Source organism: Macrotis lagotis, chromosome 1 (assembly GCF_037893015.1).
Source record: "Macrotis lagotis isolate mMagLag1 chromosome 1, bilby.v1.9.chrom.fasta, whole genome shotgun sequence".
NCBI lineage: Eukaryota > Metazoa > Chordata > Mammalia > Peramelemorphia > Peramelidae > Macrotis > Macrotis lagotis.
The window spans coordinates 722,092,198-722,110,380 of record NC_133658.1 but is presented as its reverse complement, the minus strand read 5'-3'; the positions used below and the strand labels follow the sequence as shown (position 1 = coordinate 722,110,380).

The following is an 18,183-nucleotide window of genomic DNA, read 5'->3' as shown; positions in this document are numbered from 1 at the left end:
GAAAAATAATTTAAAAATTATTGGGATACCTGAAATTCATGATCAGGAAAAGAGCCTTGATCTCATTTTTAAAGAATTCCTACAGGAAAATTTCCCAGATATCCTAAAAGCAGAGGGCAAAATAGAAATTGAGAGAATACGCTGATCCCCCTCAGAGAGAGAGATCCCCCCCAAAAAAACTACCCCCAGAAATATTATAGCCAAGTTCCAGAACTCCCACGTCAAAGAGAAAATATTACAAGCAGCCAGAAGGACACAATTCAGATATTGTGGAGCTGCAGTCAAGATCACACAGGACTTAGCAGCAACTACATTAAAGGCTCATAGGGCTTGGAATATAATATTCTGGAAGACAAAAGAGCTCAGAATACAACTGACAATCAACTACCCAGCAAAACTGAAAGTCTTCCAGGGAAAAAGATGGACTTTCTTTGAACCAGGGTAATGTCAAATGTTCTTGTTAAAATGACCAGAGCTGAACAGAAAGTTTTATCTTCAAATACAGGACTCAGGTGAAGCATAGAGAGTGGAGGAGAAGGGTAAATTATGGGGTACTTGATGATGATGATGATGATGATGAACTACATGTATTCCTGCATAGAAAACTGATACTGAGAATACTCATAAAAAACTTCCCTTTTAATAGAGTAGGTAGAAGGAGCTTTCATAGATGAAGCACGGCAGAAAGCTGAATTTGAAGATATAATATATTATAAAAATGGAGTCAATGGCTAAAAGAGAAATGCAATGGGAGTAAGAAAAAGGAGAGGTGGAATAGGCTAAGATATTTCATATAATAAAATTTTTTTATTACATTGAGCTATTGCAATGATATGGAAGGGGGAAGGCAAAGGGGAGTGAGAGAACCTCCTTCACTCTCATCAGAGGTGGCTCGGAGAGGAAACAGTACATATACATACATATAGATATATATATATATAGATATATATATATATACATACACACACACACACACACACACACACACACACTCAATGGGTATAGACATCTAGAATAAGAAGGAGAGAAGGGGGGCAGGGGGATGGGGGGGATGTGAGTGATGGAGGAGAGGGTGGACCATGTGGGAGAGTGGTCAGATATAACACATTTTCTTTTTTACTTCTTGCAAGGGGCTGGGATTAGATGACCTGTCCAGGACCACAGAGCTGGGTGGTTGCTGGGCCTAAGGGGTGGTATATGGGCTCGGGGCCTCTTGTCCCCAGGGTCAGTGATCAGTCTTCAGTGCCACTCAGCCACCTTACAGCACATTTAAGAAGAGGGACAGAGTGACAGGAGAGAGAAAATATAGTGTATAGTAGTGGGGAAGTATGAATGGAGGGAGTTGCAATCAACAATGGCAACGATGGAAAAATATGGAAGTAGCCTTTGTGATGGACTTATCATAAAGAATGTGATCCACCTGAGACAGCTGGTGGTGTTGGAACACATACTGAAGCACATTTATCATCATCAGCATTATTATTATTTTGGGGGGGGAGAACGGGGAGTTTGCAGGGCGAATGGAGTTGGGTGACTTGCCCAGGGTCTCACAGCTGGGTGATTGTTGGGTGTCTGAGGCCGGATTTGGACCTGGGTGCTCCTGACTCCAGAGCTGGTGCTCTGTCCACTATGCCACCTGGCCACCCCTACTACAATAATAATTATTATTATTATTTTATTTTATTTGGGGTTTTTTTTGTTTTTTTTTCAGGGCAGTGGAGTTGGGCTGGCTTGTCCAGGGTCGCACAGCTGGGTGATTGTTGGGTGTCTGGGTTCGGATTTGGGCTCAGGTGCTCCTGATGCCAGGCCGGTGCTCTATTCACTGTGCCACTTAGCTACCCGTGTTATTATTTTTTTATTTAAATTTAAATTTTTTTCCTCTTTCCTTTATTGCTCATGAGTGTCTATATTTCGGGGGGGGGAGGGGTATTATGTTTAATCTTAAATATTTTAATAATGTATAAAAAATCATTTGTACAAAAATAAAATAAATATAAATTTAAAAAAAAGAATATATGATGTTGTCTTCTGGAACATACTTTCCTAACTTACTAAGCAACAGGATTTCTTTTTTCTTTATAGCCAGTTGGTGCTTTGAACCCCAAAAGAGCAGTTTTTTATGCAGAGCGTTATGAGACTTGGGAAGATGATCAGAGCCCACCTTGCCACTATAGCACACACTATTCAACAGCACCATCTACATTATCCTGGCTACTTCGAATTGTAAGTATTTTTGTGGAAACTTTTTAGCTTTAGAACTTGTGAAAAAATCTATAATAAAAGAGGCATTTTGTATTCTAGGATCTTGGAATTTAGGAATCCAAAATTCTAATCCAATGCCCAAACTAATGATGCTTATCCCTGTCTCTTAACGTTAATTTTGAGAAATCAAGAATTTTTTTTGTTTTTGTTTCATTTTAAACTTCTAATTAAAAGTATTGTCTAGTTTTTTGTTGTGTTTTTAATCTTTTTGGATTGAGTTTCAGTTAAATGATACTTCTAAGTTATTCTTTACATATCCCCTCTGCCCTATTAAGAAAACTCCTGGCTTCTGGTTTTATCCATTCTCATTGCCTCTCTTTCATCAGTACTTAAAATATACTTTAATTTATCTTCTCCTCCTATTCCTTGGTTATTGGATTGACAGGTGGGTAATTTCTTGACATACCACACTGACTCAAGATAATGTTAATTTGCCAGAACATGCTAATGAAAGTTTTTAAAATATTTTGATTGAAATGTGCGATCTCTTATAAGAAGTTTTTGTTGCTGTTGAAAGGGCAGCTGGGGGTATCAGGGTTAGAGGGCCCAGCCGGAATCAGAAAGACTGAGATTAAATCTGCCCTCAGACACCTAGTAGTTCTGTGATCCTGACCAAATCTTATAATCATATTTGCCTAGGTTCCTTGTCTGCAGAATGAGCTAGAGAGGAAAATGTTCAACCATTGCAATATCGTTGCCAATATAGACTTGAGAATTTTCAAATTAACCCTATTTTAATAATTCATGAGTAGTACAGTTGAAAAAATGCTAGGTTTAGACCCAAAGTCCTTGGGTACAAAACGCAACTCAGACATTTACCAACTGTGTAACTGGACACCTGTTCTTCCTATATATAAAAATGAGTTGTTGGTCTAGAGGACCTTTTAGCTCCCTTGCTGCTCTGTCTGTGATTTGACCCATAATGATCATTGCTGTTTTTATTCAATTTCTTATTAGAAGAAATAAAGCAGAGAGAGACAGTAAATGATTGTTGAATTCAATAATTAAGAAATAATAAACTCAAATAGTCAGCATCTTGTATTAAACGCACTTGCTAATCACTGGAGATAGACAGAAAAGTAAAAACAATCTTTGCTTCAAGGAGTTCACATTCTAATGGGAGTAATGCCGTGAAAATTGTGTGTGTCTGTGTGTGTGTGTGTGTGTGTGTGTGTGTGTGTGTGTGTACATACACACTTATAGCAGAGCAAGAGAGACAATGTGTGAGGAAAGAGGAAAATGCAGTTTGAAGGTGATCCCAGAAAAGAAGGCCCTAGCATCTGAGGGGTCAGGAGGGCTTCCTGCAGAAGGTGGGATTTGAATTAAACTTTAGTATAAACCAGGCAAATAGAAAGATGAAAAGGAAAACGGAAAATATGCCAGAAAAGAGGGGCAATCTGTGCAAAGGATTTTTACCTGACATGCAAGAATTCTAGGCTGCTTAGATTCACAATTTTATTTAACTAAGAGTTATTTTTAGAGCGAAGTGACCTTATCATATTTGTTATTTAAAAAATAAATTATTGAGACAGCTAAGTGGATAGAGCACTGGCCCTGGAATCAGGATGACCTGAGTTCAAATGCGGTCTCAGACACTTAAGAATTGCCTAGCTGTGTGACCTTGGGCAAGTCACCTAACCCCGCTGCCTTAAATAAATAAAAATAAATTATCATGTTCATTTGGTATATATTATTAAAAACAAATGATACTATTTTTAATTTGAATACAAATTATAATCTAAGATTTTGGTAATTAAAGTCATAAACTCTATTTTACTTGGTTTTTTCTAGTCAAATGAAATTAACTAGCTCTTCAATGAAAGATGGCTTCTTTCTAAAATTTCTTAGTGACTATTTCATAAAGGAAATACATTTCTTAAGTATAAAAGTACTTCTATTCTAAACTTCTTTTCTCCAAAGATCTAAAAGCATTTTAGGTACTATTTAAATTTTAACCTCAAAAATTGAAAAGTATTATTAGTAAATATGATTATAAAATCTCAATTTCAGAAGTTTAGAGGCTAATACCAATGCCTCATACCAAATGCCATATCCATCACTAATATTTCTTTCATGGTTTGGGTTAAGTCTTAGTTACTACTGGTGCACATTATTACTCAACTTTCTTCTTTTAGCCTAGAATTTGCACTTCTATCAATCAATAAACATTTGTTTAGCACTTCCTGCATTCAAAGCTCTATTAGGTACTAGAAATACAGAGAGAGAGAGAGAGAGAGAGAGAGAGAGAGAGAATTATCCCTGCCCTCAAGTAGTTCACATTCAACATCTACTTCAATTTGTATTTATAAAGTAAAAAAAAGGAAATGGAGGAGCAGCTAAGTGGTGCAATGGATAGAGCACTGGCCCTGGAGTCAGGAGTACCTGAGTTCAAATGCAGTCTCAGACACTTAATAATTACCTAGCTGTGTGGTCTTGGGCAAGCCACTTAGCCCCATTTGCCTTGCAAAAACCTAAAAAAAAAAAAAAAAAAAGGAAATGGAGCAGGGGAAGTTGTGTGAAGGTAGTCACTTAATTGAACTTTGAACAGAGATAACCATTCCATACGTGAAGGTAAAGAAAGTGTTCATTTTAGGAATGAGAAACATCTCTGCAAAAGAAGAGAAATCAGCAATAAAATATGTATAGGAAGAACAGCAAAATTTTATTTTGGTTTAAATCACATGACCTACTCCTTTATGCATACATACATAACTTACCCTCATGAAACCTCTATTCTTTTCATCTTTTTTTATGTGTTGTCTTTCCCCCCTTAAAACACAAGCTACCTGAGGGTGAGGACTATCATTATTGTATTTGTATTCCCAAGGTTTAGAAAGATGCCTGCAACTAGATATTGTTCTTGTCCTTCATTTTCTTTTTACCTTCCATTTTTTTTAGATTTATTTTTATTCAAGATATTATTTGAGTTTTACAATTTTCCCCCCCAATCTTGCTTCCCTCCCCCCACCCCACCCCCCACAGATAGCACTCTGTCAGTCTTTACTTTGTTTGAATGTTGTACCTTGATCCAAATTGGGTGTGATGAGAGAGAAATCATATCCTTAAAGAGAAGAGAATTCTAAGAGGTAACAAGATCAGACAATAAGATATCTGTTTTTTCCCAAATTAAAGGGAATGGTTCTTGCACTTTGTTCAAACTCCACAGCTCCTTATCTGGATACAGATGGTACTCTCCTTTGCAGACAGCCCAAAATTGTTCCTGATTGTTGCACGGATGGAATGACCAAGTCCTTCAAGGTTGAACATCACTCCCATGTTGCTGTTAGGGTGTACAGTGTTTTTCTGGTTCTGCTCATCTCACTCAGCATCAGTTCATGCAAATCCCTCCAGGTTTCCCTGAAATCCCATCCCTCCTGGTTTCTAATAGAACAATAGTGTTCTATGACATACCTATACTGCAGTTTGCTAAGCCATTCCCCAATTGAAGGACATTTACTTGATTTCCAATTCTTTGCCACCACAAACAGGGTTGCTATAAATATTTTTGTACAAGTAATGTTTTTTACCCTTTTTCCTCATCTCTTTAGGGTATAGACCCAGGAGTGGTATTTCTGGGTAAAAGGGTATGCACATTTTTGTTGCCCTTTGGGCATAGTTCCAAATAGCTCTCCAGAAGGGTTGGATGAGTTCACAGCTCCACCAACAGTGTAATAGTGTCCCAGATTTCCCACATCCCTTCCAACAATGATCATTATCGTTCCTGGTCATACTGGCCAATCTAAGAGGTGCTAGGTGGTACCTCAGAGAAGCTTTAATTTGCATTTCTCTAATAATTAATGATGTAGAGCAAATTTTCATATGGCTATGGATTGCTTTGATCTCCTTATCTGTAAATTGCCTTTGCATATCCTTTGACCATTTGTCAGTTGGGGAATGGCTTTTTGTTTTAAAAATATGATTCAGAAAAAGGGCCAAGATGGCGGAGAGAAGACAGGCACAATTCTAAAGTCTCCTGATCTCTTCCCCATCTATCACATGAAACAAAGCTCTTAAAAGAAATCCAAACCAGGAAACCCAGAAAGAAAAGCCAGGAGAGGAAAATCTACCTCAGGATTTGTCTCCCACAGCAGCCTTGGCTGAGTACCGGCAGGTGAGTCTGAGCTCCCAGGGAAGATCAGCCAGACTAACAGCTGAATCGGAACCAGGAGTCTGAGGGCCCGAGAGCCGGACCTGCTGGATCAGAGGTGGGGCTGGACGAAGGGGGCTTGGGTCCGCAGGGAAGCAGAGGCGCTGGTGTTGGTGCTGTCCCCCTGGAGCTTGAGGACCAAGCTGGGGGTAGAGTTCTGGTGCAGGAGAGCTGCAGACTCCATCCCTGGACTCTTCAGGTCTGAGAAACCCTGACTCCACGCCTCCATTGCACAGAGGCCTCCTCCCAAACAAACAAATGCAAACTACTTTTGCCTCAGGCCCAGGTGTGTGAGCAGAAGAACCAGCCCACCATTGATTTAAGGCAAAAGAATTCAATAGCTCCAACTCCTCCCTTCAGGCAAAGGGAGAAGGCCTCGCAACCAAGGTCACAGACACCCTAGAGAGGGCAACCAGCACCTCCTACTGGCCAGCCAGAGAAACTGCACTCAGTAAAGCCTTTAGAGATCCCAAGCCCAGGTAAACAAGCCCCACCCAACTCAAGGGCTTAGCATAATGAAGAAGGGTCAGCGGAAAGGTGGATCAATAGAAAAATTCCTGGAAGGGAATGACCCCAACTCAGAGAGACCTAGAACCTCTGAGGAGAATACAATCTGGTCTCCAAAACAGAAAGACTTGCTTGAAGAAATAAGGAAGGAGTTTAAAAATCAACAGGAAAATTTGGGGGAGACAATTAATACCTTGCAAAATGAGAATAATTCTCTCAGATCCTCAAATGAGCAAATGCAAAAAGAAATTAATTCTCTCAAAACCTCAGTCAGTCAAATGGAAAGCTCTTTCAAAAGTAGAATCGACCAATTGGAAAAGGTTAATGAAGAAAACTCCTCCCCCCAAAAAATAATGGAGTCTACAGAAACTAATGACTCCATGAGACAGCAAGAGTCAGTTAAACAAAATCAAAAAATAGAAAAAATAGAAGCAAATGTGAAATACCTCATCAACAAAACCACGGACCTCGAGAATAGATCGAGGAGGTGAAACCTGAAAATTATAGGACTTCCTGAAAACATTGAAGAGAAAAAAAGCGTGGACTTAATATTACAGGATCTAGTGATGGAAAACTGCCCTGACATCATGGAATCGGAGGGCAAAGTAGTTATTGAAAGAGTACATCGATCCCCACCAGAAAAAGATCCTAAAAGGAAAACACCAAGGAATGTTGTGGCCAAACTCCAGAACTATCAGATAAAAGAGAAAATCCTGCAAGCAGCCAGAAAGAAACAATTTAAATATCAAGGAGCCACAGTAAGGATCACGCAGGACCTGGCTGCATCAACTCTAAGGGATCCAAGGGCCTGGAACGAGATATTTCGAAGAGCACGGGACCTTGGAATGCAGCCAAGAATCTACTTTCCTGCAAGGCTGAGCCTTCTATTCCAGGGAAAAAGATGGACATTTAACGAAATGGAAGAATTCCAAAAATTTCTGATGAAAAGACCAGAGCTAAACAGAAAATTTGGATATCAAACAGGAGGTTCAAGAGACACATGAAAAGGTAAAAAAAAGGGGGGGGGCGGTAAAAAGGAAAAAAATGCAATCCAACAAGTTGAAACTGGCTATATCCCAGCATGGGGGGAGTGTAGAGACTCTCATAAATCCTGAGAATCCTTAGAAATGTAACTCTAACAGAGAGAATATACCTAGCCAGAAATGCTGGACATCCATGACCTATCCAAGAGACTGATATCTAATGGGATGTAACTGGCTTTAACTCCACCGGGGAGAAAGACTCTAATAACTCTCAGGAATTTTGACTCTATTCAACAGAATATACTGAAAGAAAAGGGTCAGACACTCAGAATTTTCTATAACTTAGATTGAATGATCTAAAAAAAATACACTACCTCCCTAAAAATGGGGACAGGAAAGAGACGGGAGGAGGGAGGGGATTGAATGGGACAAATCTCATTACACTAAGAGGTACAAAAAACCTATGGTAATAGAGGGGAAGAAGGGAGTAGAAGAGAAACACCTGAATCTTCTTCTCATCAGACTTGGCTTAAAGTCAACCTACACATACTCAGTTAACTTATAAAACATCTAACCTTTCAAGAAGTAAAAGGGGAAAAGGGGAGGGGGGACAGAGAAAGGGAAGGGGAGTGGAGGAAATAAGGGGAGATAACAAAAGGAAGGGAAGGGAAAAGGGAAAAAGGGAAAGGAGAAAGAAAGGGGAGGGTGTGATATAGGAGGGCAAACACACTGAAGGGGGTGGTATTCAAAAACAAAATACTGGGGAATATGGATAAAAGTGGGGGAAAGGGGGGGGAAATACAAAAAGAGGGAAGACAGCACAGAGGGCAATAAAGAATTAGCAATCATAACCTTGAATGTGAATGGGATGAACTCTCCCTTAAAACGTAAGCAAATAGCAGAGTGGATTAAAAACCAGAATCCTACAATATGCTGCTTACAAGAAACTCATTTGAAGCAGAGAGATACATATAGAGTAAAGGTAAAAGGTTGGAGAAAAATATATTTTGCTTCAGCTGAAGTAAAAAAAGCAGGGGTAGCAATCCTTATCTCAGACAAAGCAGCAGCAAAAATAGATGGCATTAAAAAGAGATAAGGAAGGAAACTTTATCCTCCTAAAAAGTACCATAGACAATAAAGTCATTTCAATATTGAATATATATGCACCCAGTGGGACAGCACCCAAATTCTTAGAGGAGAAGCTGAAAGAATTACAGGAAGACATAGACAGAAAAACTCTACTAGTAGGAGACCTCAACCTCCTGCTATCAGATCTAGATAAATCAAATCATAAAACAAACAAGAAAGAAATTAAGGAGGTAAATAGATTGTTAGAAAAATTAGATATGGTAGACTTATGGAGGAAACTGAATGGGGATAGGAAGGAATATACCTTTTTCTCTGCAGTACATGGAACTTATACAAAAATTGACCATGTACTAGGACATAAAAACCTAATGATCAACTGCAGAAAGGCAGAAATAGTGAATACATCTTTCTCAGATCACAATGCATATGTGCACAAAGTCATATGCAATACTGGGCCAAGGAGATATAGACCCAGAGCAAATTGGAAACTGAATAACCTCATCTTAAAATATGAGTGGACCAAAAAACAAATTATAGAAAAAATTAACCATTTTATCCTAGATAATGATTAATGAAACAACATACCAAAACCTATGGGAAAAATTAGAGAAAGAACAAATCAAAAATCCCCAATCAAATACCAAATTAGAAATTTTAAAAATCAAAGGAGAAATTAATAAAATTGAAAGCAAAAAAACTATTGAATTAATAAATAAAACCAAAAGTTGGTATTATGAAAAAACCAATAAAATTGATAAACCTCTGGTCAATTTGATTAAAAAAAAGAAAGAAGAAAACCAAATTGCTAGTATTATAAATGATAAAGGTGAACTCAGCACCAATGAGGAGGAAATTAAAGTAATAATTCGAAATTATTTTGCCCAACTTTATGCCAATAAATTTGATAATCTATGTGAAATGGGTGAATATTTACAAAAATATAAGTTGCCCAGGTTAAATGAAGAAGAGATTAAATACCTGAACAGCCCTATCTCAGAAAAAGAAATTCAACAAGCCATTAGTGAACTCCCTAAAAAAAAATCTCCAGGGCCTGATGGATTCACAAGTGAATTCTACCAAACATTTAAGGGACAATTGGTTCCAATCCTATATAAACTCTTTGGAAAAATAGGGAAAGATGGAACTCTGCCTAACTCTTTCTATGAAACCAATATGGTACTGCTACCTAAACCAGGAAGAGTTAAAACAGAGAAAGAAAATTATAGACCTATTTCCCTGATGAATATAGATGCAAAAATCCTAAATAAAATCTTAGCAAAACAACTACAACAAGTCATCACTAGGATAATACATTATGATCAAGTAGGATTTATTCCAGGAATGCAGGGTTGGTTCAATATTAGGAAAACTGTTAGTATACTCAATTATATCAACAACAAACCTATCAGAAATCATATGATCATATCAATAGATGCTGAAAAAGCTTTTGACAAAATACAGCATCCATTCCTATTAAAAACACTAGAGAGTGTAGGAATAAATGGACTGTTCCTTAAAATAATGAGCAGTATCTGTCTGAAACCATCAACAAGCATTATACTCAATGCGGAGTGGTTAGAGGCATTCCCAATAAGATCAGGGGTGAAACAAGGGTGCCCATTTTCACCACTACTATTCAATATTGTATTAGAAATGTTAGCATCAGCAATTAGAGAAGAAAAAGAAATTAAAGGAATTAGAATTGGGAAGGAAGAGACAAAACTCTCACTCTTCACAGGTGACATGATGGTCTACCTAGAGAATCCCAAGAAATCATCTAAAAAATTACTGGAAACAATTAGCAATTTTAGCAAAGTTGCAGGTTATAAAATAAACCCCCATAAATCCTCAACTTTCCTATATATGACTAGCAAGAAACAGCAGGAAGAGCTATTCCATTCAAAGTAACCTCAGACAGTGTAAAATACTTGGGAATCTATTTGCCAAGACAGACTCAGAATCTTTTTGAAAACAATTATAAAACACTTCTCACATAAATTAAATCAGATTTAAATAACTGGGCAAATATCAACTGCTCATGGATAGGTAGAGCTAATATAATAGCAATGACAATTCTACCAAGACTAAACTATGTGTTTAGTGCCCTACCAATCAAAATTCCAAAAACTTACTTTAATGAGCTAGGAAAAAAAATTGTAAGTAAATTCATATGGAGAAATAAAAAGTCAAGAATTCCCAGGAGCTTAATGAAAAAAATGCAAACGAAGGTGGCTTAGCACTACCAGATCTAAAATTATATTATAATGCATCAGTCATCAGAACTGTTTGGTATTGGCTAAGAAATAGAGTGGTGGACCAGTGGAATAGACTAGATGTAAAAGCAGGAGAGGATTATAGTAATCTGCTGTTTGATAAACCCAAAGAGTCAGGACACCGGGATAAAAGCTCCCTCTTTGATAAAAAACTGCTGGGATAATTGGAAGTTAGTATGGAAGAAACTTACATTAGACCAACACCTCACACCCTTTACCAAGATAAGATCCAAATGGTTACAGGACATAGACATAAAAAACAATACTATAAGCAAATTAGAAGATCAAGCACTAGTCTACCTGTCAGATCTATGGAAAGGGGAACAGTTTATGACTAAAGAAGAGTTGGAGAACATCACTAAAAACCAATTAGATGATTTCGATTACATTAAATTAAAAAGGTTTTGCACAGGTAAAACCAATGTAATCAAAATCAAAAGAAAAGTAGTAAATTGGGAAACAATCTTTACAACTAATGATTCTGACAAAGGACTCATTTCTAAAATATACAGAGAACTGAGTCATATTTTTAAAACAAAAAGCCATTCCCCAATTGACAAATGGTCAAAGGATATGCAAAGGCAATTTACAGATGAGGAGATCAAAGCAATCCATAGCCATATGAAAAAATGCTCTAAATCATTAATTATTAGAGAAATGCAAATTAAAGCTTCGTTGAGGTACCACCTCACACCTCTCAGATTGGCCAGTATGACCAGGAAGGATAATGATCATTGTTGGAAGGGATTTGGGAAATCTGAGACACTATTACACTGTTGGTGGAGCTGTGAACTCATCCAACCCTTCTGGAGAGCTATTTGGAACTATGCCCAAAGGGCAACAAAAATGTGCATACCCTTTTACCCAGCAATACCACTACTGGGTCTATACCCTGAAGAGATGAGGAAAAAGAGTAAAAACATTACTTGTACAAAAATATTTATAGCAGCCCTGTTTGTGGAGGCAAAGAATTGAAAATCCAGTAAATGTCCTTCAATTGGGGAATGGTTTAGCAAACTGTGGTATATGTATGTCATGGAATACTATTGTTTTATTAGAAATCAGGAGGGACGGGATTTCAGGGAAACCTGGAGGGATTTGCATGAACTGATACTCAGTGAGATGAGCAGAACCAGAAAAACACTGTACACCCTAACAGCAACATGGGAGTGATGTTCAACCTTGAAGGTCTTGCTCATTCCATCAGCGCAACAATTGTGAACAATTTTGGGCTGTCTACAAAGGAGAGTACCATCTGTATCCAGATAAGGAGCTGTGGAGTTTGAACAAAGTACAAGGACTATTCCCTTTAATTCGGAAAAAAAAAACCAGATGTCTTATGGTTTGATCTGGTTACCTCTGAGAATTCTGTTCTCTTTAAGGATATGATTTCTCTCATCACACCCAATTTGGATCAAGGTACAACATGGAAACAAAGTAAAGACTGACGGAGTGCTATCTGTGGGGTGGGGTGGGGAAGCAAGATTGGGGGAAAACTGTAAAACTCAAATAATATCTTTAATAAAAATTTAAAAAAAATATGACTCAGTTCTCTGTATATTTTAGGAATGTGTCCTTTGTCAGAATCATTAGTTGTAAAGATTGTTTCCCAATTTACTACATTTCTTTTGATCTTGGTTACATTGGTTTTATCTGTGCAAAAGCTTTTTAATTTAATGTAATTGAAATCATCTAATTGGTTTTTGGTGATGTTCTCTAACTCTTCCTTAATAAACTGTTCCCCTTTCCATAGATCTGACAGGTAGACTAGTCTTTGATCTTCTAATTCTGGAGAGCTATTTGGAACTATGCCCAAAGGGCGACAAAAATGTGCATACCCTTTTACCCAGCAATACCACTACTGGGTCTATACCCTGAAGAGATGAGGAAAGGGTATACTATACTATAGTATTGTTTTTTTACGTCTGTGTCCTGTAACCATTTGGATCTTATCTTGGTAAAGGGTGTGAGGTGTTGGTCTAATCTAAGTTTCTTCCATACTAACTTCCAATTATCCCAGCAATTTTTATCAAAGAGGGAGTTTTTATCCCAATGGCCAGACTCTTTAGGTTTATCAAACAGCAGATTACTATAATCATCTCCTGCTTTTACACCTAGTCTATTCCACTGGTCCACCACTCTATTTCTTAGCCAATACCAAACACTTTTGATGACTGATGCTTTATAATATAATTTTAGATCGGGTAGGGCTAAGCCACCTTCATTTGCACTTTTTTTCATTAAGCTCCTGGCAATTCTTGACTTTTTATTTCTCCATATGAATTTACTTATAATTTTTTCTAACTCATTAAAGTAATTTTTTTGGAATTTTGATTGGTAGGGCACTAAACAGATAGTTTAGTCTTGGTAGAATTGTCATTGTTATTATATTAGCTCTACCTATCCATGAGCAGTTGATATTTGCCCAGCTATTTAAATCTAATTTAATTTGTATGAGAAGTGTTTTATAATTGTTTTGAAAAAGATTCTGAGTCTGTCTTGGCAAATAGACTCCCAAATATTTTACATTGTCTGAGGTTACGTTGAATGGGATTTCTCTTTCAAGCTCTTCCTGCTGTATCTTGCTAGACATATATAGAAAAGTTGAGGATTATGAGGGTTTATTTTATAACCTGCAACTTTGCTAAAATTGCTAATTGTTTCCAGTAGTTTTTTAGATGATTTCTTGGGATTCTCTAGGTAGACCATCATGTCATCTGCAAATAGTGAGAGTTTTGTCTCTTCCTTCCCAATTCTAATTCCTTCAATTTCTTTTTCTTCTCTAATTGCTGATGCTAACATTTCTAATACAATATTGAATAGTAGTGGTGATAATGGGCATCCCTGTTTCACCCCTGATCTTATTGGGAATGCCTCTAGCCTCTCCCCATTGAATATAATGCTTGTTGATGGTTTCAGATAGATACTGCTCATTATTTTAAGGAACAGTCCATTTATTCCTACACTCTCTAGTGTTTTTAATAGGAATGGATGCTGTATTTTGTCAAAAGCTTTTTCAGCATCTATTGATATGATCATATGATTTCTGATAGGTTTGTTGTTGATATAATTGAGTATACTAACAATTTTCCTAATATTGAACTAACCCTGCATTCCTGGAATAAATCCTACTTGATCATAATGTATTATCCTAGTGATAACTTGTTGTAGTCATTTTGCTAAGATTTTATTTAGGATTTTTGCATCTATATTCATCAGGGAAATAGGTCTATAATTTTCTCTGTTTTAACTCTTCCTGGTTTAGGTAACAGTACCATATTGGTTTCATAGAAAGAGTTAGGCAGAGTTCCATCTTTCCCTATTTTTCCAAAGAGTTTATATAGGATTGGAACCAATTGTCCCTTAAATGTTTGGTAGAATTCACTTGTGAATCCATCAGGCCCTGGAGATTTTTTTTTAGGGAGTTCACTAATGGCTTGTTGAATTTCTTTTTCTGAGATAGGGTTGTTTAGATATTTAATCTCTTCTTCATTTAACCTGGGCAACTTATATTTTTGTAAATATTCATCCATTTCACTTAGATTATCAAATTTATTGGCATAAAGTTGGGCAAAATAATTTCGAATTATTACTTTAATTTCCTCCTCATTGGTGCTGAGTTCACCTTTTTCATTTATAATACTAGCAATTTGGTTTTCTTCTTTCTTTTTTTTAATCAAATTGACCAGAGGTTTATCAATTTTATTGGTTTATCATTATCTAGGATAAAATGGTTAATTCTTTCTATAATTTGATTTTTGGTCCACTCATTTTTTAAAATGAGGCTATTCACTTTCCAATTTGTTCTGGGTCTATATGTCCTTGGCCCAGTATTGCATTATGATCTGAGAAAGATGTATTCACTATTTCTGCCTTTCTGCAGTTGATCATTAGGTTTTTATGTCCTAGTACATGGTCAATTTTTGTATAAGTTCCATGTACTGCAGAGAAAAAGATATATTCCTTTCTGTCCCCATTCAGTTTCCTCCATAAGTCTACCGTACCTAATTTTTCTAACAATCTATTTACCTCCTTAACTTCTTTCTTGTTTATTGTATGATTAGATTTATCTAGATCTGATAGCGGGAGGTTGAGGTCTCCCACTAGTAGAGTTTTTCTGTCTATGTCTTCCTGTAATTCTTTCAGCTTCTCCTCTAAGAATTTGGGTGCTGTCCCACTGGGTGCATATATATTCAATATTGAAATGACTTTATTGTCTATGGTACTTTTTAGGAGGATAAAGTTTCCTTCCTTATCTCTTTTTAATGCCATCTATTTTTGCTGCTGCTTTGTCTGAGATAAGGATTGCTACCCCTGCTTTTTTTACTTCAGCTGAAGCAAAATATGTTTTTTCTCCAACCTTTTACCTTTACTCTATATGTATCTCTCTGCTTCAAATGAGTTTCTTGTAAGCAGCATATTGTAGGATTCTGGTTTTTAATCCACTCTGCTATTTGCTTACGTTTTAAGGGAGAGTTCATCCCATTCACATTCAAGGTTATGATTGCTAATTCTTTATTGCCCTCTGTGCTGTCTTCCCTCTTTTTGTATTTCCCCCCCCTCCCCCACTTTTATCCATATTCCAGAATATTTTGTTTCTGAATACCACTCCCTTCAGTGTGTTTGCCCTCCTATATCACACCCTCCCCTTTCTTTCCCCTTTCCCTTTTTCCCTTTTCCCTTCCCTTCCTTTTGTTATTTCCCCTTATTTCCCGCACTCCCCTTCCCTTTCTCCATTCCCCCCCTCCCCTTTTCCCATTTTAATACTTGAAAGGTTAGATATTTTATAAGTTAACTGAGTATGTGTAGGTTGACTTTAAGCCAAGTCTGTTGAGAAGAAGATTCAGGTGTTTCTCCTCTGCTCCCTTCTTCCCCTCTATTACCATAGGTTTTTTGTACCTCTTAGTGTAATGAGATTTGTCCCATTCAATCCCCTCCCTCCTCCTGTCTCTTTCCTGTCCCCTTTTTTAGGGAGGTAGTGGTTTTTTTTAGATCATTCTATCTAAGTCATAGAAAATTCTGAGTGTCTGTCTCTTCTAGTTCAGTATATTCTATTGAATAGAGTCAAAATTCCTGAGAGTTATTAGACTCTTTCTCCCAAGTGGGGTTAAAGCCAGTTACACCCCATTAGATAGCAGTCTCATGGATAGGTCATGAATGTCCATCATTTCTGGCTAGGTGTATTCACTCTGTTAGAGTTACATTTCTCAAGATTTATGAGAATCTTTTTTTTTCCCCCATGCTGGGATATAGCCAGTTTCAACTTACTGGATTGCATTTTTCTTTCCTTTTACCACCCCCCCTCATTTTTTTTTTACCTTTTCATGTGTCTCTTGAACCTCCTGTTTGATATCCAAATTTTCTGTTTAGCTCTTGTCTTTTCGTCAGAAATTTTTGGAATTCTTCCATTTTGTTAAATTTCCATCATTTTCCCTGAAGATAAGTCTCAGCTTTGCAGGAAAGTAGATTCTTGGCTGCATTCCAAGCTCCCATGCTCTTCAAAATATCTCGTTCCAGCCCCTTCGATCCCTTAAAGTTGATGCAGCCAGGTCCTGCGTGATCCTTACTGTGGCTTCTTGATATTTAAATTGTTTCTTTCTGGCTGCTTGCAGGATTTTCTGTTTTATCTGATAGTTCTGGAGTTTGGCCACAACATTCCTTGGTGTTTTCATTTTAGGATCGATGTACTCTTTCAATAACTACTTTGCCCTCCGATTCCATGATATCAGGGCAGTTTTCCATCACTAGATCCTGTAATATTAAGTCCAGGCTTTTTTTCTCTTCAGTGTTTTCAGGAAGTCCTATAATTTTCAGGTTGCCCCTCCTTGATCTATTTTTGAGGTCAGTGGTTTTGTTGATGAGGTATTTTACATTTGCTTCTATTTTTTCTATTTTTTGATTTAGTTTAACTGACTCTTGCTGTCTCATGGAGTCATTAGTGTCTGTAGACTCCATGCTTTTTTGGGGGAGGAGTTTTCTTCATTAACCTTTTGCAGCTCCTTTTCCAATTGGTCAATTCCACTTTTGAAAGAGCTTTCCATTTGACCAATTGAGGTTTTGAGAGAATTAATTTCTTTTTGCATTTGCTCATTTGAGGATCTGAGAGAATTATTCTCATTTTGTAATTGTCCAATTGATGATTTGAGAGATTAATTCTCCTTTGGTGTTTCTCCAGTTGTACTTTCTAAGGTTTTGTTTTGTTGTTGCAAGGTATTAATTTGTCTCTCCCAAATTTTTAAGCTCCTTCCTTATTTCTTCAAGGAAGTCTTTCTGTGCTGGAGACCAGATTGTATTCTCCTCAGAGGTTCCAGGTCTCTCTGAGTTGGGGTCTTTCCCTTCCAGGAATTTTTCTATAGATCCACCTCTCCGCTGACCTTTCTTCATTATGCTAAGACCTTGAGTTGGGGGGGTGGGGCTGGTTCACCTGGGCTTGGAATCGCTAAAGGCTTTATTGAGTGCAGTTTCTCTGGCTGGCCAGTAGGAGGTGCTGGTTGCCCTCTCTGGGGTGTCTGTGACCTTGGTTGCGAGACCTTCTCCCTTTGCCCGAAGGGAGGAGTTAGAGCTATTGAATTCTTTTGCCTTAAATCAGTGGTGGGCTTTACCCTGGCCTGAGGTCATTCCTCAGCTGGGCTGGTTCTTCTGCTCACACACCTGGGCCTGAGGCAAAAGTAGTTTGCATTTGTTTGTTTGGGAGGAAGCCTCTGTGCAATGGAGGCATGGAGTCAGGGTGTCTCAGACCCAAAGAGCCCAGGGATGGAGTCTGCAGCTCTCCTGCACCAGAACTCTACCCCTCGCTCGGTCCTCAAGCTCCAGGGGGACAGCACCAGCACCTCTGCTTCCCCGCGGACCCAAGCCCCTTTCATCCAGCCCCACCGCTGATCCAGCAGGTCTGGCTCTCGAGCCCTCAGACTCCCAATTCCAA

The 18,183-nt window shown here is 37.8% G+C and overlaps 1 protein-coding gene across 7 annotated transcripts in view; it reads left to right on the top strand.

The window, feature by feature from the left end:
• The window catches only part of NBEA (neurobeachin), a 796,125-nt gene that overhangs the window by 673,880 nt on the left and 104,062 nt on the right, over positions 1-18,183 (top strand). For all 7 annotated transcript variants that reach the window (XM_074216034.1, XM_074216037.1, XM_074216036.1 and 4 more), the window contains one exon: positions 2,083-2,223. In XM_074216034.1, the coding sequence (XP_074072135.1) occupies positions 2,083-2,223 (141 nt within the window). The remainder of the gene's footprint in view (positions 1-2,082; positions 2,224-18,183) is intronic.